The sequence below is a fragment of the Oncorhynchus kisutch genome, unplaced genomic scaffold (assembly GCF_002021735.2).
Source record: "Oncorhynchus kisutch isolate 150728-3 unplaced genomic scaffold, Okis_V2 scaffold3610, whole genome shotgun sequence".
Lineage (NCBI taxonomy): Eukaryota > Metazoa > Chordata > Actinopteri > Salmoniformes > Salmonidae > Oncorhynchus > Oncorhynchus kisutch.
Genome location: NW_022265555.1, coordinates 145001 through 164043, shown reverse-complemented (window position 1 = coordinate 164043; position 19043 = coordinate 145001). Strand labels below are relative to the sequence as shown.

Genomic DNA, 19043 nt, shown 5'->3' with positions numbered 1-19043 from the left:
GAGTCCAGGGTGAAAGTTGGTCATGAATGAGTCCAGGGTAAAAGTTGGTTATGAATGAGTCCAGGGTGAAAGTTGGTCATGAATGGTCCAGGGTGATAATTGGTCATGAATGAGTCCAGGGTGAAAGTTGGTCACGAATGAGTCCAGGGTGAAAGTTGGTCATGAATGAGTCCAGGGTGATAATTGGTCATGAATGAGTCCAGGGTGAAAGTTGGTCATGAATGAGTCCAGGGTGAAAGTTGGTCATGAATGAGTCCTGGGTGATAACTGATGAATGAGTCCAGGATGATAATTGGTCATGGATGAGGGAGATAAACAGGACTATCTGTAGGATCACATCTGATTACCTGTCACTGTGAAAAACTATAATCCTGAATGATTCAGTCATCATGTGTTAAATGAGTGATAGAATGAATCCCACTGGGAAAGACATGACAGCATGGGGATGAGGAGAAGGATAGAGGTCTGGAGAAACGGGCAGATGGGACGTGACAGAGACCTGGGCTGTGGTGATGTACTGTGAAGTCATGTGAGTTCTATAATTATATCTCCCTCCACTTTAAACTAATCTAATACTTCTGAGAGGGACGGACGGGGCAGAGTCACATGGATCTGCTTAGACAGGACACATTCTTGCAGGCAACACACACACACAAACACACACACACACATACATGCCGAGTATAGCACGAAAGAAAGAGATTGTGTGTGTAGACTAGAGAGACAACATAGAACGAATAGGGAGAGGGAGAAGGAGAGGGATATGAAGAGGGAGATGGAGAGGGAGAGTAAGAAGGAGAAGGAGAGGGAGAAAGAGAAGGAGAGGGATATGAAGAGGGAGAGGGAGAGTAAGAAGGAGAAGGAGAGGGAGAAAGAGAAGGAGAGGGAGAGTGTGAAGGAGAGGTAGAAGGAGTGGGTGAGAGTGAAGGAGAGGGAGAAAGAGAAGGAGAGGTAGAAGGAGTGAGTGAGAGTGAAGGAGAGGGTGAGTGTGAAGGAAAGGGAGAAGGAGAGGGGGAGGGAGAAGGAGAAGGAGAAGGAGAAGGAGAAGGAGAAGGAGAAGGAGAAGGAGAAGGAGAGGGAGAAGGAGAGGGAGAAGGAGAAGGAGAAGGAGAAGGAGAGGGGGAGGGAGAAGGAGAAGGAGAAGGAGAAGGAGAAGGAGAAGGAGAAGGAGAAGGAGAAGGAGAAGGAGAAGGAGAAGGAGAGGGGGAGGGAGAAGGAGAAGGAGAAGGAGAAGGAGAAGGAGAAGGAGAAGGAGAAGGAGAGGGAGAAGGAGAAGGAGAAGGAGAAGGAGAAGGAGAAGGAGAAGGAGAAGGAGAGTGTGAAGGAGAGGGAGAAGGAGAAGGAGAAGGAGAAGGAGAAGGAGAAGGAGAAGGAGAAGGAGAAGGAGAAGGAGAAGGAGAAGGAGAAGGAGAAGGAGAAGGAGAAGGAGAAGGAGAAGGAGAAGGAGAAGGAGAAGGAGAAGGAGAAGGAGAAGGAGAGTGGAGGCTATTGGATAGTGGGGATCCAACATCAGTGTTAATGGAAGCTGACGGCTCTCTGACGTGTGATGAATCTGGAACACACATCAGTGTTAATGGAAGCTGACGGCTCTCTGACGTGTGATGAATCTGGAACACACATTGATTAGAAGGAAATGGGATCTTTGGCACCGGAGGCAACACTAACAGGGGAGTGACAGAGACCACACTAACAGGGGAGTGACAGAGACCACACTGACAGGGGAGTGACAGAGACCACATTAACAGGGGAGTGACAGAGACCACACTAACAGGGGAGTGACAGAGACCACACTAACAGGGGAGTGACAGAGACCAAACTAACAGGGGAGTGACAGAGACCACACTAACAGGGGAGTGACAGAGACCACATTAACAGGGGAGTGACAGAGACCACACTAACAGGGGAGTGACAGAGACCACATTAACAGGGGAGTGACAGAGACCACACTAACAGGGGAGTGACAGAGACCACACTGACAGGGGCGTGACAGAGACCACACTAACAGGGGAGTGACAGAGACCACACTGACAGGGGAGTGACAGAGACCACACTAACAGGGGCGTGACAGAGACCACACTAACAGGGGAGTGACAGAGACTAAACTAACAGGGGAGTGACAGAGACCATACTAACAGGGGAGTGACAGGGACCACACTAACAGGGGAGTGACAGAGACCACACTAACAGGGGCGTGACAGAGACCACACTAACAGGGGAGTGACAGAGACCACACTAACAGGGGAGTGACAGAGACTAAACTAACAGGGGAGTGACAGAGACCATACTAACAGGGGAGTGACAGGGACCACACTAACAGGGGAGTGACAGAGACCACACTAACAGGGGCGTGACAGAGACCACACTAACAGGGGAGTGACAGAGACCACACTAACAGGGGAGTGACAGAGACCACACTGACAGGGGAGTGACAGAGACCACATTAACAGGGGAGTGACAGAGACCACACGAACAGGGGAGTGACAGAGACCACACTAACAGGGGAGTGACAGAGACCACACTGACAGGGGAGTGACAGAGACCACATTAACAGGGGAGTGACAGAGACCACACGAACAGGGGAGTGACAGAGACCACACTAACAGGGGAGTGACAGAGACCACACTGACAGGGGAGTGACAGAGACCACATTAACAGGGGAGTGACAGAGACCACACTAACAGGGGAATGACAGATAGCGAGAAAGAGAGAGAGAGAGCCTACACCTTCACTATGGTGAATCCCTTAAACAATACAGAAATACACTATGGAAAAAGAAGGAACAGCACATCAGAAATCAGCTCAATGTAATTGAAGAATCCATTGACTCTAACCACTTCTGGGAAAATTGGAAAACACTAAACAAACAAGAACACAAAGAATTATCTATCCAAAATGGAGATGTGTGGATAAACCACTTCTCCAATCTTTTTGGCTCTATAACAAAGAACAAACAGCAATAACATATACATGATCAAATACAAATCTTAGAATCAACTATTAAAGACACCAGAACAGACTGGATTCTCCAATGACCTGGAATGAACTACAGGACAATGTATAAACCCTCCAACCCAAAAAGGCCTGTGGTGTTGATGGTATCCTCAATGAAATGATCAAATATACAAATAATAAATTCCAATTTGTTATGCTTAAACTCTTTAACATCATCCTTAGCTCTGGCATCTTCGCCAATATTTGAAACCAAGGACTGATCACCCCAATCCACAAAAGTGGAGACAATTTGACCCCAATAACTACCGTAGGATATATACATCAACAGAAACCGTGGGAAAATCCTCTGCATTACCATTAACAGCAGACTCGTACATTTCCTCTGTGAAAACAATATACTGAGCAAATGTCAAATTGGCTTTTTACCAAATGATTGTACATCAGATCACGTATTCACCCTGCACACCCTAACTGACAAACAAACCAACCAAAACAAAGGCAAAGAATTCTCATGCTTTGTTGATTTTTTAAAAAGCCTTTGACTCAATTTGGCCTGTGGGTCTGCTATACAAACTGATGGAAAGTGGTGTTGGGGGAAAAACATACGACATTATAAAATCCATGAACACAAACAAAACGTGTGCAGTTAAATTTAGCAAAAAACACACACATTTCTTCCCAAAGGGCCGTGGGGTGAGACAGGGATGCAGCTTGAGCCCCACCCTCTTCCACATATATATCAATGAATTGGCGAGGGCACTAGAACAGCCTGCAGCATCCGGCCTCACCCTACTAGAATCTGAAGTCAAACGTCTACTGTTTGCTGATGATCTGGTGCTTCTGTCACCAACCAAGGAGGGCCTACAGCAGCACCTAGATCTTCTGCACAGATACTGCCAGACCTGGGCCCTGACAGTAAATCTCAGTAAGACCAAAATAATGGTGTTCCAAAAAAGGTCCAGTTACCAGGACCACAAATACAAATTCCATCTAGACACTGTTGCCCTAGAGCACACAAAAAGACATGCATACCTTGGCCTAAACATCAGCACCACAAGTAACTTCCACAAATCTGTGAACGATCTGAGAGACAAGGCAAGAAGGACCTTCTATGCCATCAAAAGGAACATAAAACTCGACATACCAATTAGGATCTGGCTAAAAATACTTGAATCAGTTATGAGGTCTGGTGTCCGCTAACCAACCAAAAAATCACAAAATGGGACAAACACCAAATTGAGACTCTGCATGCAGAATTCTGCTAAAAATATCCTCAGTGTACAACATAAAACACCAAATAATGCATGCAGAGCAGAATTATCCCGATACCCGCTAATTATCAAAACCCAGAAAAGAGCCATTCAACCACCTAAAAGGAAGCGATTCCCAAACCTTCCATAACAAAGCCATCACCTACAGAGAGATGAACCTGGAGAAGAGTCCCCTAAGCAAACTGGTCCTGGGGCTCTGTGGGGTCTGTTTTTGTTTGTGGACAGAGCCCCAGGACCCATTTGAGCCCCAGTACAGCAACACATTTAGACCCAACCAAATCATGAAAAAACACAAATATAATTACTTGACACATTGGAAAGAATTAACAAAAAAACAGAGCAAACTAGATACCTGACCACTGTGACTGACCCAAACTTAAGGAAAGCTTTGACTATGTACAGACTCAGTGAGCATAGCCTTGCTATTGAGAAAGACCGCCATGGGGCGGCAGCGTAGCCTAGTGGTTAGCGCATTGGACTAGTAACCGGAAGGTTGCGAGTTCAAACACCCGAGCTGACAAGGTACAAATCTGTCGTTCTGCCCCTGAACAGGCAGTTAACCCACTGTTCCCAGGCCGTCATTGAAAATAAGAATGTGTTCTTAACTGACTTGCCTGGTTAAATAAAGGTAAAATAAAAATAAAAAATAGGCAGACATGGCTCTCAAGTGAAGACAGGCTATGTGCTCACTGCCCACAAAATGAGGTGGAAACTGAGCTGCACTTCCTAACCTCCTGCCCAATGTATGACCATATTAGAGAGACATATTTCCCTCAGATTACACAGATCCACAAGAATTCAAAAACAAACCTGATTTTGATAAACTCCCATATCTACTGGATGAAATACCAGTGTGACATCACAGCAGCAAGATTTGTGACCTGTTGCCACGAGAAAAGGGCAACCAGTGAAGAACAAACACCAATGTAAATACAACTATTTATTTATTTTCCTTTTTTTACTTTAACCATTTGTACATCGTTACAACACTGTATATATATATATAATATGACATTTGTAATGTCTTTATTCTTTTGGAACTTCTGTGAGTGTAATGTTTACTGTTCATTTTATTGTTTATTTCACTTTTGTATATTTATCTACCTCACTTGCTTTGGCAATGTTAACATATGTTTCCCATGCCAATAAAGCCCCTTGAATTGAATTGAATTGAGAGAGTGAGAGAGAGAGATGGGAGAGAGATAGATACAGTGAGGAGAGAGGAGAGAAGAAGAGAGAGGGGGAGGGGTAAGGGGGAAATAGATATAGAGGGGAACTTTATAAACTTGATGTGAGTGATTTACATGTGATAGCATGATATCTCCTCTTCCTTTTTGGCTCTTTGTGTGTCTGGATAAAACCATGCAATACGATTATATCATCAGGACACAGGTGTGTGTGTGTGTGTGTGTGTGTGTGTGTGTGTGTGTGTGTGTGTGTGTGTGTGTGTGTGTGTGTGTGTGTGTGTGTGTGTGTGAGTGTGCTTGTGTGTGTGTGTATGTGTGTGTGTGTGTGTGTGTGTGTGTGTGTGTGTGTGTGTGTGTGTGTGTGTGTGTGTGTGTGTGTGTGTGTGTGACCTTCTCTACACCACGGATGGTTAATTGGGGTTATCTGTGGGCTCCAGTGTTACCAATTCGTTCCAGACTGTTAACTCACACAAAGAGGGGATTGTGCTTCATACAAACACACACACACACACACACATACACACACACACACACACACACACACACACACACACACACACACACACACACACACACACACACACACATACACACACACACAAGCACACACACACACACACACACACACACACACACACACACACACACACACACACACACACACACACAGAAACCACAGTGAGAAGTGAATTGGAGACTTGAGGAGAAGAGAGAAATAAATCCAGGCACCTACATATTCCCTCCCTCTCAACTGAGAAGTTAGACACTATTATCTGATTTAATGCAGATGCAGAAAAAGATCTGTGTGTGTGTGTGTGTGTGTGTGTGCGTGTGTGTGTGTGTGTGTGTGTGTGTGTGTGTGTGTGTGTGTGTGTGTGTGTGTGTGTGTGTGTGTGTGTGTGTGTGTGTGTGTGTGTGTGTGTGTGTGTGTGAGTGTGTGTGTGTGTGTGTGTGTGTGTGTGTGTGTGTGTGTGTGTGTGTGTGTGTGTGTGTGTGTGTGTGTGTGTGTGTGTGTGTGTGTGTGTGTGTGAGTGTGTGATGGAAGTGTTAATATCCCTGATTGTGATGCGCTGGAGCCAGCTGCGTTTGATATGATACGGAAGTTTAAAACCAGGGGCCAGTCTGAGTGACTCTTTGTTTTATTTCTGTCATCCAGCTGCCCAGAGAAAACATGTTTCACGAGATTCAGTGGCTTAATTGAATTTCGACAACCGGTTTTGGTGGGAGCTAAGTCAATTGAACAATTGTGCCACTACACAGACCCCCCACGCGCGTCACGTGAGCCATAACGCACATTTCGGTACCACACACACACACACACACACACATTCACACCCATCTCGTAAACCAATCGGTGTTCTAGGATATCCTTGGCACCTCCTCCCCTGCAAGGCAACTAGTCGCGCAGACATCACAGGCATTAGCCTATCACATTTTCACTGAGTGACAGTGACACCAAGAGGAAACCATCTGAAGAGTTACAACCTACTGCCAAACAGTTGTGTAGTGAGTACTGGCTTAACGGCACGATTAGAAGAGTTTCATTTAAGAATTCTCTCTCTCTCTCTCTCTCTCTCTCTCTCTCTCTCTCTCTCTCTCTCTCTCTCTCTCTCTCTCTCTCTGTCTCTCTCCCTCTCTCCTCTCTCTGTCTCTCTTCTCTCTCTCTCTCTCTGTCTCTCTCTGTCTCTCTCCCTCTCTTCTCTCTCTCTCTCTCTCTCTCTCTTTCACTCCTCACTATCTCTCTCTCTCTCTCTCTCTCTCTCTCACACACACACAGCGCATCGGAGCATTTCAAACCACCAGCAGCAACTCAGACCTGTATAGCCGCTGCTGGGACTCCGCACCGCAGACGCCCTCGGTGTCGGAAAATGTGTGTTCTCACTCGGCTGACCTCCATCCCAGACCAAAAGCCACCGGAGAGAGGGTGCAACTCCTGCCCATGAGATGCATCTCCAAGAGGGGCGTCACGAGCGCAGACGCCCTCCGTCGTGGATATGGACAAGGTTTGACCGGGTTTGGCTCGCTGCCATGACGGTTGTGATGTGGATACAGATGAGACCGCTCCAAGCGTTTCCCACCTCTTCCCTCAGCCCCTGTCAGACTCCTACCGGCTGGAACTGCTCTGGTAAACAACAACAACACGTGTTGACTTGCAGGAAGTGTAGAAACATGAAGGTGAAATGTTAATGAGAGTTGTGTCTGACTGAGGAGTGGGAGGGATCTGTCTGACTGAGGAGTGGGAGGGATCTGTCTGACTGAGGAGTGGGAGGGATCTGTCTGACTGAGGAGTGGGAGGGATCTGTCTGACTGAGGAGTGGGAGGGATCTGTCTGACTCAGGAGTGGGAGGGATCTGTCTGACTGGGGAGTGGGAGGGATCTGTCTGACTGAGGAGTGGGAGGGATCTGTCTGACTGAGGAGTGGGAGGGATCTGTCTGACTGAGGAGTGGGAGGGATCTGTCTGACTGAGGAGTGGGAGGGATCTGTCTGACTGAGGAGTGGGAGGGATCTGTCTGACTGAGGAGTGGGAGGGATCTGTCTGACTGAGGAGTGGGAGGGATCTGTCTGACTGAGGAGTGGGTGGGATCTGTCTGACTGAGGAGTGGGAGGGATCTGTCTGACTGAGGAGTGGGAGGGATCTGTCTGACTGAGGAGTGGGAGGGATCTGTCTGACTGAGGAGTGTGAGGGAGCTGTCTGACTGAGGAGTGGGAGGGATCTGTCTGACTGAGGAGTGGTGGAATCTGTCTGACTGAGGAGTGTGAGGGATCTGTCTGACTGAGGAGTGGGAGGGATCTGTCTGACTGAGGAGTGGTGGAATCTGTCTGACTGAGGAGTGTGAGGGATCTGTCTGACTGAGGAGTGGGTAGAATCTGTCTGACTGAGGAGTGTGAGGGATTTGTCTGACTGAGGAATGGGTAGGATCTGTCTGACTCAGGAGTGTGAGGGATCTGTCTGACTGAGGAGTGTGAGGGATCTGTCTGACTGAGGAGTGGGAGGGATCTGTCTGACTGAGGAGTGGTGGAATCTGTCTGACTGAGGAGTGTGAGGGATCTGTCTGACTGAGGAGTGGGTAGAATCTGTCTGACTGAGGAGTGTGAGGGATTTGTCTGACTGAGGAGTGGGTAGGATCTGTCTGACTCAGGAGTGTGAGGGATCTGTCTGACTCAGGAGTGTGAGGGATCAGTCTGACTGAGGAGTGGGAGGGATCTGTCTGACTGAGGAGTGGGAGTGATCTGTCTGACTGAGGAGTGGGTGGGATCTGTCTGACTGTGGAGTGGGTGGGATCTGTCTGACTGAGGAGTGGGTGGGTGGGATCTGTCTGACTGAGGAGTGTGAGGGATTTGTCTGACTGAGGAGTGGGTGGGATCTGTCTGACTGAGGAGTGGGTGGGTGGGATCTGTCTGACTGAGGAGTGGGTTGGTGTGATCTGTCTGACTGAGGAGTGGGTTGGTGTGATCTGTCTTACTGAGGAGGTGGTGGGTGTGATCTGTCTGACTGAGGAGTGGGTTGGTGTGATCTGTCTGACTGAGGAGTGGGTGGGTGTGATCTGTCTGACTGAGGAGTGAGTTGGTGTGATCTGTCTGACTGAGGAGTGGGTTGGTGTGATCTGTCTGACTGAGGAGGTGGTGGGTGTGATCTGTCTGACTGAGGAGGGGTGGGTGTGATCTGTCTGACTGAGGAGTGAGTTGGTGTGATCTGTCTGACTGAGGAGTGGGTTGGTGTGATCTGTCTGACTGAGGAGTGGGTTGGTGTGATCTGTCTGACTGATGAGGTGGTGGGTGTGTTCTGTCTGACTGAGGAGGTGGTGGGTGTGATCTGTCTGACTGAGGAGGGGTGGGTGTGATCTGTCTTACTGAGGAGATGGTGGGTGTGATCTGTCTTACTGAGGAGTGGGTTGGTGTGATCTGTCTGACTGAGGAGTGGGTTGGTGTGATCTGTCTGACTGAGGAGTGGGTTGGTGTGATCTGTCTTACTGAGGAGGTGGTGGGTGTGATCTGTCTGACTGAGGAGTGGGTTGGTGTGATCTGTCTGACTGAGGAGTGTGAGGGATCTGTCTGGCTGTGGAGTGGGTGTGATCTGTCTGACTGAGGAGTGGGTGGGTGGGATCTGTCTGACTGAGGAGTGGGTGTGTGTGATCTGTCTGACTGAGGAGTGTGTTGGTGTGATCTGTCTGACTGAGGAGTGGATGTGCGTGTAATCAGGTTGTACCATGTGTTATCAGTGGTAGGCAATAGGACTGATTCTCCTATTTGGATCCCTTTATATGACACAATTACATACAACCCCATTGCAACCCCATCTTGTAACAAGTAGGCTAACAGACACACACACTAATCCACATGTTGAGCTTTCTGTTGAAAAAACAATTGTTTATAACTCTGGAGCTTCCTAGTTTAAAGGTTGAATATATATAACTGAGTAGGAGATAGAGTGAAGAAACCTCTCCTCAGCTGGACTCAGGACGACAGGATGGAAATAAGCACCAACAGAGCTTGATCCCAGTGTGGACCCTACATCAGATTGACAGCTAGGATGGGCTGAAGGACTCTGTAAAAGTTGTTGAATGTCAACAGCTGCAGATAACTTCAAAGAAACCAGTTTTGTTGCCTTGTCCTCTTCCTCCAACTCTTCCAGCCCTGTGTGTCCTTCACAAAATGTGGTCGTTCCTACTCTCCTCTGTTCCTCTCCTCCTCCTCGCTCCCCCGTTCTTTGGTGGAGAGAGACAGAAATTAACGGGAAGTAAAAATACCCCAGTAATGGTGCTGCTGTTCTGGCCCCACCATCTGTTTTACAGAGGACACACCGTAGGCTAGACACACACAGGCAGCAGTTACCACAGCCCAGGGCTCTAGTGGAGCGTGAACAAGGCACGAACAAGGCCACTGGAAGACATGTTGGATCCATGGTGGGTCCTCAGAGAGCCATTGTGGATCTATGGTTGATCCTCCTTCTATCTCTCTCTGTGTAGATTCAGAGGAGAGGGACTTCCAGTGTGACACAGACTCCTGTCAGTATGACGGGGAGTGTCTAAAGATAGCAGAGACCATGACCTGCGTCTGTGACTTTAAGGTAAGCATCTCTCTTTCTCTCTCTCTCTCTCTGTGTGTTTCTCTTTCTTTCTCTCTGTCTCTTCTTCCCTATTTTCTCTCTCTTTGCTTTGAGGCATCTCTGTCATCTTGTATTTTTACTCTGAGTGGACAAAGCCTCTCTGTGTTGCAACACCAGTCACATTGCTCCTATTTATTACACACAAACACACACACAGTGTTCATACCAATTTGTACAATTTGTAAAATAAGCAACATCAGTACATCTCCATGAATGTCTGCCATAAAGATATGAAACACTACTGTGGTTGCAGAAGATATACATCAATACATTTCAGTTTAACATATCAATGAAAGCTGTCTCTCTCTCTCTCTCTCTCTCTGTCTCTGTCTCTCTCTGTTCTCTGTCTGTCTGTCTCTCTGTTTCTCTGTCTGTCTGTCTCTCTCTCTCTCTCTCTCTCTCTCTCTCTCTCTCTCTCTCTCTGTCTCTCTGTCTCTCTCTCTCTCTCTCTCTCTGTCTCTCTCTCTCTCTCTCTGTCTCTCTGTCTCTCTGTCTCTCTCTCTCTCTCTCTCTGTCTCTCTCTCTCTCTCTCTGTCTCTCTGTCTCTCTCGGTCTCTCTGTCTCTCTGTCTCTCTCTCTCTGTCTCTCTGTCTCTCTGTCTCTCTCTGTCTCTCTCTCTCCCCCCTCTCTCCCCCCCTCTCTCCCCCCTCTCTTTCTCTCTCCCCCCTCTCCCCCCCCTCTCTCTCTCTCTCTCCCCTCTCTCTCTCACTCTCTCTCTCTGCAGTGTAGTGCAGATTATTCCCCGGTGTGTGGTTCCAACAATCACAGATATCAGAATGAGTGTTTTCTGAGACGGGAAGCCTGTCAGCTTCAGACGGAGATACACACTGCATCTCTGGGTCCTTGTCCTACAGGTACCACTAGTTTGGGGTCTGTTCCACTAGAATGTCTTGCTGCGGAATGTGACCTGAATCTAAATATATCATGTTCTCTTGCAGACGCTGGTTCAGGATCAGGTGATGGTGGTGAAGGTGTTTCTCTCCCAGGTTTGAGTCATTATCTACATGCATTTACACATGTGACCACACACAGGTTACCACACACACAACATCTCTATCTCTCTCTGTTAGAGAGTTCTGGAGAGGCTGGTGTAGGACAGAGGGACTCGTCCTGTGAGATGTGTCAGTTTGGATCGGAGTGTGACGAAGACGCAGAAGATGTATGGTGAGAGAGGGATGAGAAGAGGGAGGGATGAGATGGAGGGGGAAGAGGTAGAAGATGTATGGTGAGAGAGGGATGAGAAGAGGGAGGGAGGAGATGGAGGGGGAAGAGGTAGAAGATGTATGGTGAGAGAGGGATGAGAAGAGGGAGGGATGAGATGGAGGGGGAAGAGGTAGAAGATGTATGGTGAGAGAGGGATGAGAAGAGGGAGGGAGGAGATGGAGGGGGAAGAGGGAGACAAAGGATGGAGAGGTAGGGGGAGGAGAGGAGAGAGAATGGTGTAGAATTTCAGTAATGCACAATGTGGATATGAGACAGCATTAAATATGTAGGAACTTAGCAATTACCCTGTGTGCATTAATGCAGGAGGAACATGAACACACACAGTACTGAGTCTCATCTCTCCCTAGGTGTGTGTGTAACATCGACTGTTCCCACATCAGTTTCAACCCTGTGTGCATTAATGCAGGAGGAACATGAACACACACACAGTACTGAGTCTCATCTCTCCCTAGGTGTGTGTGTAACATCGACTGTTCCCACATCAGTTTCAACCCTGTGTGTGCTTCAGATGGCCGTTCCTATGACAACCCCTGTCAGGTAAAGGAGGCTTCGTGTCAGAGACAGGAGAGGATCGAGGTCACACACCTGGGCCACTGCCACGGTACACAAACACACACACACATACCTCACACATACACACACACGCGTGCAACACACACACACACAAGTTCCATTAGAACCACAAAATGTAGAAAAGCAATGTTTTATAAATAAAGACAAGCTATACATGTCATTGTGTGAAATATCAGTGCTCTTTTCTCAGGGGAGGGGCCGAGGGACCTGTACATCCCCTGTCCTTCCCGCTACAGGAACTACTGTCTCCATGGAGACTGTCAATACCCTGACAACCTAGGCCCGCCCTCCTGTAGCTGTCATGCAGGGTTCAGCGGGCCCCAGTGTGAGCGGAAGGACTACAACGTTCTGTTTGTGGTTCCAGGATCTGGAAAGATCCGTTATGTTCTCATCGCCTCCGTCATCGGAGCGCTGCAGATCACCATTATCACACTGGTGGTGCTGTGTGTCACAAGGTCAGTACACGCACACACACTTACACACACACATACAGACTGTTTAGATTGCTCATCAAAGTTGACCATCCTGCTTCGTGACACAACTCTCTAATTTGTTTAGACTCTGCACTGCCTGTTGTTGTTGTTGTGACTGTTGTTGTTGTTGTTTTGACTGATTTTAATGTTGCTGTTGTTGGTGTTGTTGTTTTGACTGTTGTTGTTGTTATTGACTTTAGTTGTTGTTTTGACTGTTGTTCTTGTTGTTGTTTTGACTGTTGTTGTTTTTTTGACTGTTTTTGTTGTTGCTGTTGTTGTTGTTTTGACAGTTGTTGTTGTTTTGACTGTTGGTGTTGCTGTCTTTGGTTTTGTTGTTTTGACTGTTGCTGTTGTTTTGACTGTTGTTATTTCTCTAACAGGAAGAGCCCTGGGAAGAAGAGGAAGTCTGTCCAGAAGCAGAGTGGGGCTCTGTACGATACAGACAGCACGCTCCGCACTGCTACTCTTCACATCTGACACACCACGTTAACAGTTGAAGTCGGAAGTTTACATACACCTTAGCCAAATACATTTAAACTCTGTTTTTCACAATTCCTGACATTTAATCCGAGTAAAAGTTCCCTGTCTTAGGTCAGTTAGGATCACCACTTTATTTTAAGAATGTGAAATGTCATAATAATAGTAGAGAGAATGATTTATTTCAGCTTTTATTTCTTTCATCACATTCCCAGCGGGTCAGAAGTTTACATGTACTCAATTAGTATTTGTTAGCATTGCCTTTAAATTGTTTAACTTGGGTCAAATGTTTTGGGTAGCCTTCCACAAGCTTCCCACAATAAGTTGGGTGAATTTTGGCCCATTCCTCCTGACAGAGCTGGTGTAACTGAGTCAGGTTTGTAGGCCTCCTTGCTCGCACACGCTTTTTCAGTTCTGCCCCAAAACCTTCTATGGGATTGAGATCAGGGCTTTGTGATGGCCATTTTGCCACAACTTTTGGAAGTATGCTTGGGGTCATTGTCCATTTGGAAGACCCATTTCCGACCAAGCTTTAACTTCCTGACTGATGTCTTGAGATGTTGCTTCAATTTATCCACATAATTTTCCCACCTCATGATGCCATCAATTTTGTGAAGTGCACCAGTCCCTCCTGCAGCAAAGCACCACCAGAACATGATGCTGCCACCCCCGTGCTTCACTGTTGGGATGGTGTTCTTCAGCTTGCAAGCCTCCCCCTTTTTCCTCCAAACATAACGATGGTCATTATGGCCAAGCAGTTCTATTTTTGTTTCATCAGACCAGAGGGCATTTCCCCAAAAAGTACGATCTTTGTCCCCAGGTATTGGAGTGGCCATCACAAAGCCCTGATCTTAATCCCATAGAAGGTTTTGGGGCAGAACTGAAAAAGCGTGTGCGAGCAAGGAGGCCTACAAACCTGACTCAGTTACACCAGCTCTGTCAGGAGGAAGGGCCAACATTCACCCAACTTATTGTGGGAAGCGTGTGGAAGGCTACCCAAAACATTTGACTGAAGTTAAACCATTTAAAGGCAATGCTACCAAATACTAATTGAGTATGTAAACTTCTGACCCACTGGGAATGTGATGAAAGAAATAAAAGCTTAAATAAATAATTCTCTCTACTATTATTCTGACATTTCACATTCTTAAAATAAAGTGGTGATCCTAACTGACCTAAGACAGGGAATTTTTACTTGGATAAAATGTCAGGAATTGTGAAAAATAGAGTTGAAATGTATTTGGCTAAGGTGTATGTAAACTTCCGACTTCAACTGTATATACACACAGAAAACACAGACAGCACGCGCCGCACTGCTACAAGCCTCATCTAACACATATGGCACAGACAGCACACTCCGCTTGTCACACACTTACCACTACCCACAAACCCCCTCTGTTCACTCATCTAATCCGACCCATCCTCTTCCAAACCTACTAAGTGTCTCAACGTGCCAAAATGGTCCAGAACTCTTTGCAGACGCAGGACACTATTTGACTATGAAAGTTGTAGAGGTCCAGGATTGATAATGACCTGAGGACTCACTGAAGACAAACTGTGAGGAGGAAACACGATGGGACTATTAGACTATGAAAGCTGTAGAGGTCCAGGATTGATAATGACCTGAGGACTCACTGAAGACAAACTGTGAGGAGGAAACACGATGGGACTATTAGACTATGAAAGTTGTAGAGGTCCAGGATTGATAATGACCTGAGGACTCACTGAAGACAAACTGTGAGGAGGAAACACGATGGGACTATTAGACTATGAAAGTTGTAGAGGTCCAGGATTGATAATGACCTGAGGACTCACTGAAGACAAACTGTGAGGAGGAAACACGATGGGACTATTAGACTATGAAAGTTGTAGAGGTCCAGGATTGATAATGACCTGAGGACTCACTGAAGACAAACTGTGAGGAGGAAACACGATGGGACTATTAGACTGTTAGTACTGTAATGTAATATCTATAGGCTCGGATGGACCTCAACATGGAAAAATGATGATGATGTTACCCTTTTTCAATCTTGTGAATAAATAATTTATACCACCGTTCGTGTGTGTGTGTTGTTCGTGTGTGTGTGTGGTTCGTGTGTGTAGGTGTGTGTGTGGTTTGTGTGTGTGTGTATGTGTGGTTCGTGTGTGTGTTTGTGGTTTGTGTGTGTGTTTGTGGTTTGTGTGGTTCGTGTGTGTGGTTCGTGTGTGTGTTTGTGGTTTGTCTGTGTGGTTCATGTGTGTGTGTGGTTCGTGTGTGTGGTTTGTGTGTGTGTGTGCGTTTGTGGTGGTTTGTGTTTGTGGTTTGTGTGTGTGTTTGTGGTTTGTGTGTGTTTATGGTTTGTGTGCGTGTTTGTGGTTTGTGTGTGTGGTTTGTGTGTGTGTGTGGTTCGTGTGTGTTTATGGTGGTTTGTGTTTGTGGTTTGTGTGTGTGTGTGTTTATGGTGGTTTGTGTGTGTTTATGGTTTGTGTGCGTGTTTGTGGTTTGTGTGTGTGTGTGTGTGTGTGTGTGTGTGTGTGTGTGTGTGTATATAAGGGGCAGATGGAGAGAGGTGTTGTGTGTCCACTGTCTGGCAGTTTTGAGGAGCGGAGCGGTCGATGTCTAGAGTGCTCCTCAGCCATTACCCAGAAATCAATGCTGCCACGCCAGCCGTCAGCACAGATGCTGCTAGAACACCAGAGAGCTGTCACACAACATCAGAGGTGTGTGTCCGGTGTGTATGTATGTGTGTGTGTGTGTGTGTGTGTGTGTGTGTGTGTGTGTGTGTGTGTGCACTCAACAGCAGACTGTCTGACTCCACTGCTCTTTCATCCACTTCATGAATTGGAGGGATAAGTTGTGTGTGTGTGTGTGTGTGTGTGTGTGTGTGTGTGTGTGTGTGTGTGTGTGTGTGTGTATAAGGGGCAGATGGAGAGAGGTGTTGTGTGTCCACTGTCTGGCAGTTTTGAGGAGCGGAGCGGTCGATGTCTAGAGTGCTCCTCAGCCATTACCCAGAAATCAATGCTGCCACGCCAGCCGTCAGCACAGATGCTGCTAGAACACCAGAGAGCTGTCACACAACATCAGAGGTGTGTGTCCGGTGTGTATGTATGTGTGTGTGTGTGTGTATATGTGTGTGTGTGTGTCCGGTGTGTGTGTGTGTGTGTGTGTGTGTCCGGTGTGTGTGTGTGTGTGTGTGTGTGTGTGTGTGTGTGTGTGTGTGTGTGCACTCAACAGCAGACTGTCTGACTCCACTGCTCTTTCATCCACTTCAGGAATTGGAGGGATAAGTTGTGTGTGTGTGTGTGTGTGTGTGTGTGTGTGTGTGTGTGTGTGTGTGTGTGTGTGTGTGTGTGTGTGTGTGTGTGTGTGTGTGTGTGTGTGTGTGTGTGTGTGTGTGTGTGTGTGTGTGTGTGTGTGTGTGTGTGTGTGTGTGTATAAGGGGCAGATGGAGAGAGGTGTTGTGTGTCCACTGTCTGGCAGTTTTGAGGAGCGGAGCGGTCGATGTCTAGAGTGCTCCTCAGCCATTACCCAGAAATCAATGCTGCCACGCCAGCCGTCAGCACAGATGCTGCTAGAACACCAGAGAGCTGTCACACAACATCAGAGGTGTGTGTCCGGTGTGTATGTATGTGTGTGTGTGTGTATATGTGTGTGTGTGTGTCCGGTGTGTGTGTGTGTGTGTGTGTCCGGTGTGTGTGTGTGTGTGTGTGTGTGTGTGTGTGCACTCAACAGCAGACTGTCTGACTCCACTGCTCTTTCATCCACTTCAGGAATTGGAGGGATAAGTTGTGTGTGTGTGTGTGTGTGTGTGTGTGTGTGTGTGTGTGTGTGTGTGTGTGTGTGTGTGTGTGTGTGTGTGTGTGTGTGTGTGTGTGTGTGTGTGTGTGTGTGTGTGTGTATTAATGTGCCAGGTGTTGGTGTGGTGGTGTCTGAGCTGCACTGACTCAATCTGACCACTAGATGGTAGTATTTTCCTCTGGTCTAAGCCAATGGGTTTCTTCAGATTGTTAAGATCAAATCAAATTAAATCACATTTTATTGGTCACATACAAGTGTTCAGCAGATGTTGTTTCAGGTGCAGCAAAATGCATGTATGAAACAAAGCAGGATCAAGGAGTTAGCCTGCTAAATTTAAGTATATATATATATAAGTATATAAGTATATATATATATTACCAGTCAAAAGTGTAGACACACCTACTCATTCCAGGGTTTTTCTTTATCTTTACAATTTTCTACATTGTAGAATAATAGTGAAGAAATCCAAATAACACATGTGGAATCATGTAGTAACCAAACAAGTGTTAAACCGATCAAATTATATTTTATATTTGAGTTGTTCAAAGTAGCTACCCTTTACAATGATGACAGCTTTGCCCACTCTTGGCATTCTGTCAACCAGCTTCACCTGGACTGCTTTTCCAACAGTCTTGAAGGAGTTCCCACATATGCTGAGCACTTGTTGGCTGCTTTTCCTTCACTCTGCGGTCCAAGTCATCGCACATCATCTCAATTGGGTTGTGGTCGGGTGATTGTGGAGGCCAGGTCATCTGATGGAGTATTCCATCACTCTCCTTCTTGGTAAAATAGCCCTTACACAGTCTGGAGGTGAAAAACAAATGATAGTCCCTCTAAGCCCAAACCAGATGGAATGGCGTATTGCTTCAGGATGCTGTGGTAGCCATGCTGGTAAAGTGTGACTTGAATTCTAAATAAATCCTCGACAGTGTCACTATCACAGCACCCCCACACCAACAATCCCCAATATATTTGTTTGTAAATATTTATATACAGTGGGGCAAAAAAGTATTTAGTCAGCCACCAATTGTGAAAGTTCTCCCACTTAAAAAGATGAGAGAGGCCTGTAATTTTCATCATAGGTACACTTCAACTATGACAGACAAAATGAGAAAAAAAATCCAGAAAATCACATTGTAGGATTTTTAATGAATTTATTTTTAAATTATGGTGGAAAAATAAGTATTTGGTCACCTACAAACAAGCAAGATTTCTGTCTCTCACAGACCTGTAACTTATTATTTAAGAGGCTCCTCTGTCCTCCACTCGTTACCTGTATTAATGGCACCTGTTTGAACTTGTTATCAGTATAAAAGACACCTGTCCACAACCTCAAACAGTCACACTCCAAACTCCACTATGGCCAAGACCAAAGAGCTGTCAAAGGACACCAGAAACAAAATTGTAGACCTGCACCAGGCTGGGAAGACTGAATCTGCAATAGGTAAGCATCTTGGTATGAAGAAATCAACTGTGGGAGCAATTATTAGGAAATGGAAGACATACAAGACCACTGATAATCTCCCTCGATCTGGGGCTCCATGCAAGATCTCACCCCGTGGGGTCAAAATGATCACAAGAACGGTGAGCAAAAATCCCAGAACCCCACGGGGGGACCTAGTGAATGACCTGCAGAGAGCTGGGACCAAAGTAGCAAAGCCTACCATCAGTAACACACTACGCTGCCAGGGACTCAAATCCTGCAGTGCCAGACGTGTCCCCCTGCTTAAACCAGTACATGTCCAGGCCCGTCTGAAGTTTGCTAGAGAGCATTTGGATGATCCAGAAGAAGATTGGGAGAATGTCATATGGTCAGATGAAACCAAAATATAACTTTTTGGTAAAAACTCAACTCGTAGTGTTTGGAGGACAAAGAATGCTGAGTTGCATCCAAAGAACACCATACCTACTGTGAAGCATGGGGGTGGAAACATCATGCTTTGGGGCTGTTTTTCTGCAAAGGGACCAGGACGACTGATCCGTGTAAAGGAAAGAATGAA

The 19043-nt window shown here is 46.6% G+C and overlaps 1 protein-coding gene and 1 long non-coding RNA gene across 2 annotated transcripts; both read left to right on the top strand.

The window, feature by feature from the left end:
* The first annotated feature begins 6815 nt into the window (after positions 1 to 6815).
* On the top strand, positions 6816 to 13355 carry LOC109888160 (tomoregulin-2). Its single transcript, XM_031820725.1, has 9 exons — positions 6816 to 6916; positions 7188 to 7535; positions 10379 to 10479; positions 11243 to 11372; positions 11457 to 11504; positions 11589 to 11682; positions 12195 to 12343; positions 12506 to 12770; positions 13169 to 13355. The coding sequence occupies exons 2-9, from the start codon at positions 7355 to 7357 to the stop codon at positions 13263 to 13265; spliced, it is 1065 nt and encodes a 354-aa protein (XP_031676585.1). The 5' UTR covers positions 6816 to 6916; positions 7188 to 7354; the 3' UTR covers positions 13266 to 13355.
* Positions 13356 to 14468: 1113 nt separating this feature from the next.
* Positions 14469 to 15320, top strand: LOC116371736 (uncharacterized). Its single transcript, XR_004208993.1, has 2 exons — positions 14469 to 14779; positions 14870 to 15320. It is a non-coding gene; the product is annotated as an uncharacterized LOC116371736 (long non-coding RNA).
* The last annotated feature ends 3723 nt before the right edge of the window (positions 15321 to 19043 follow it).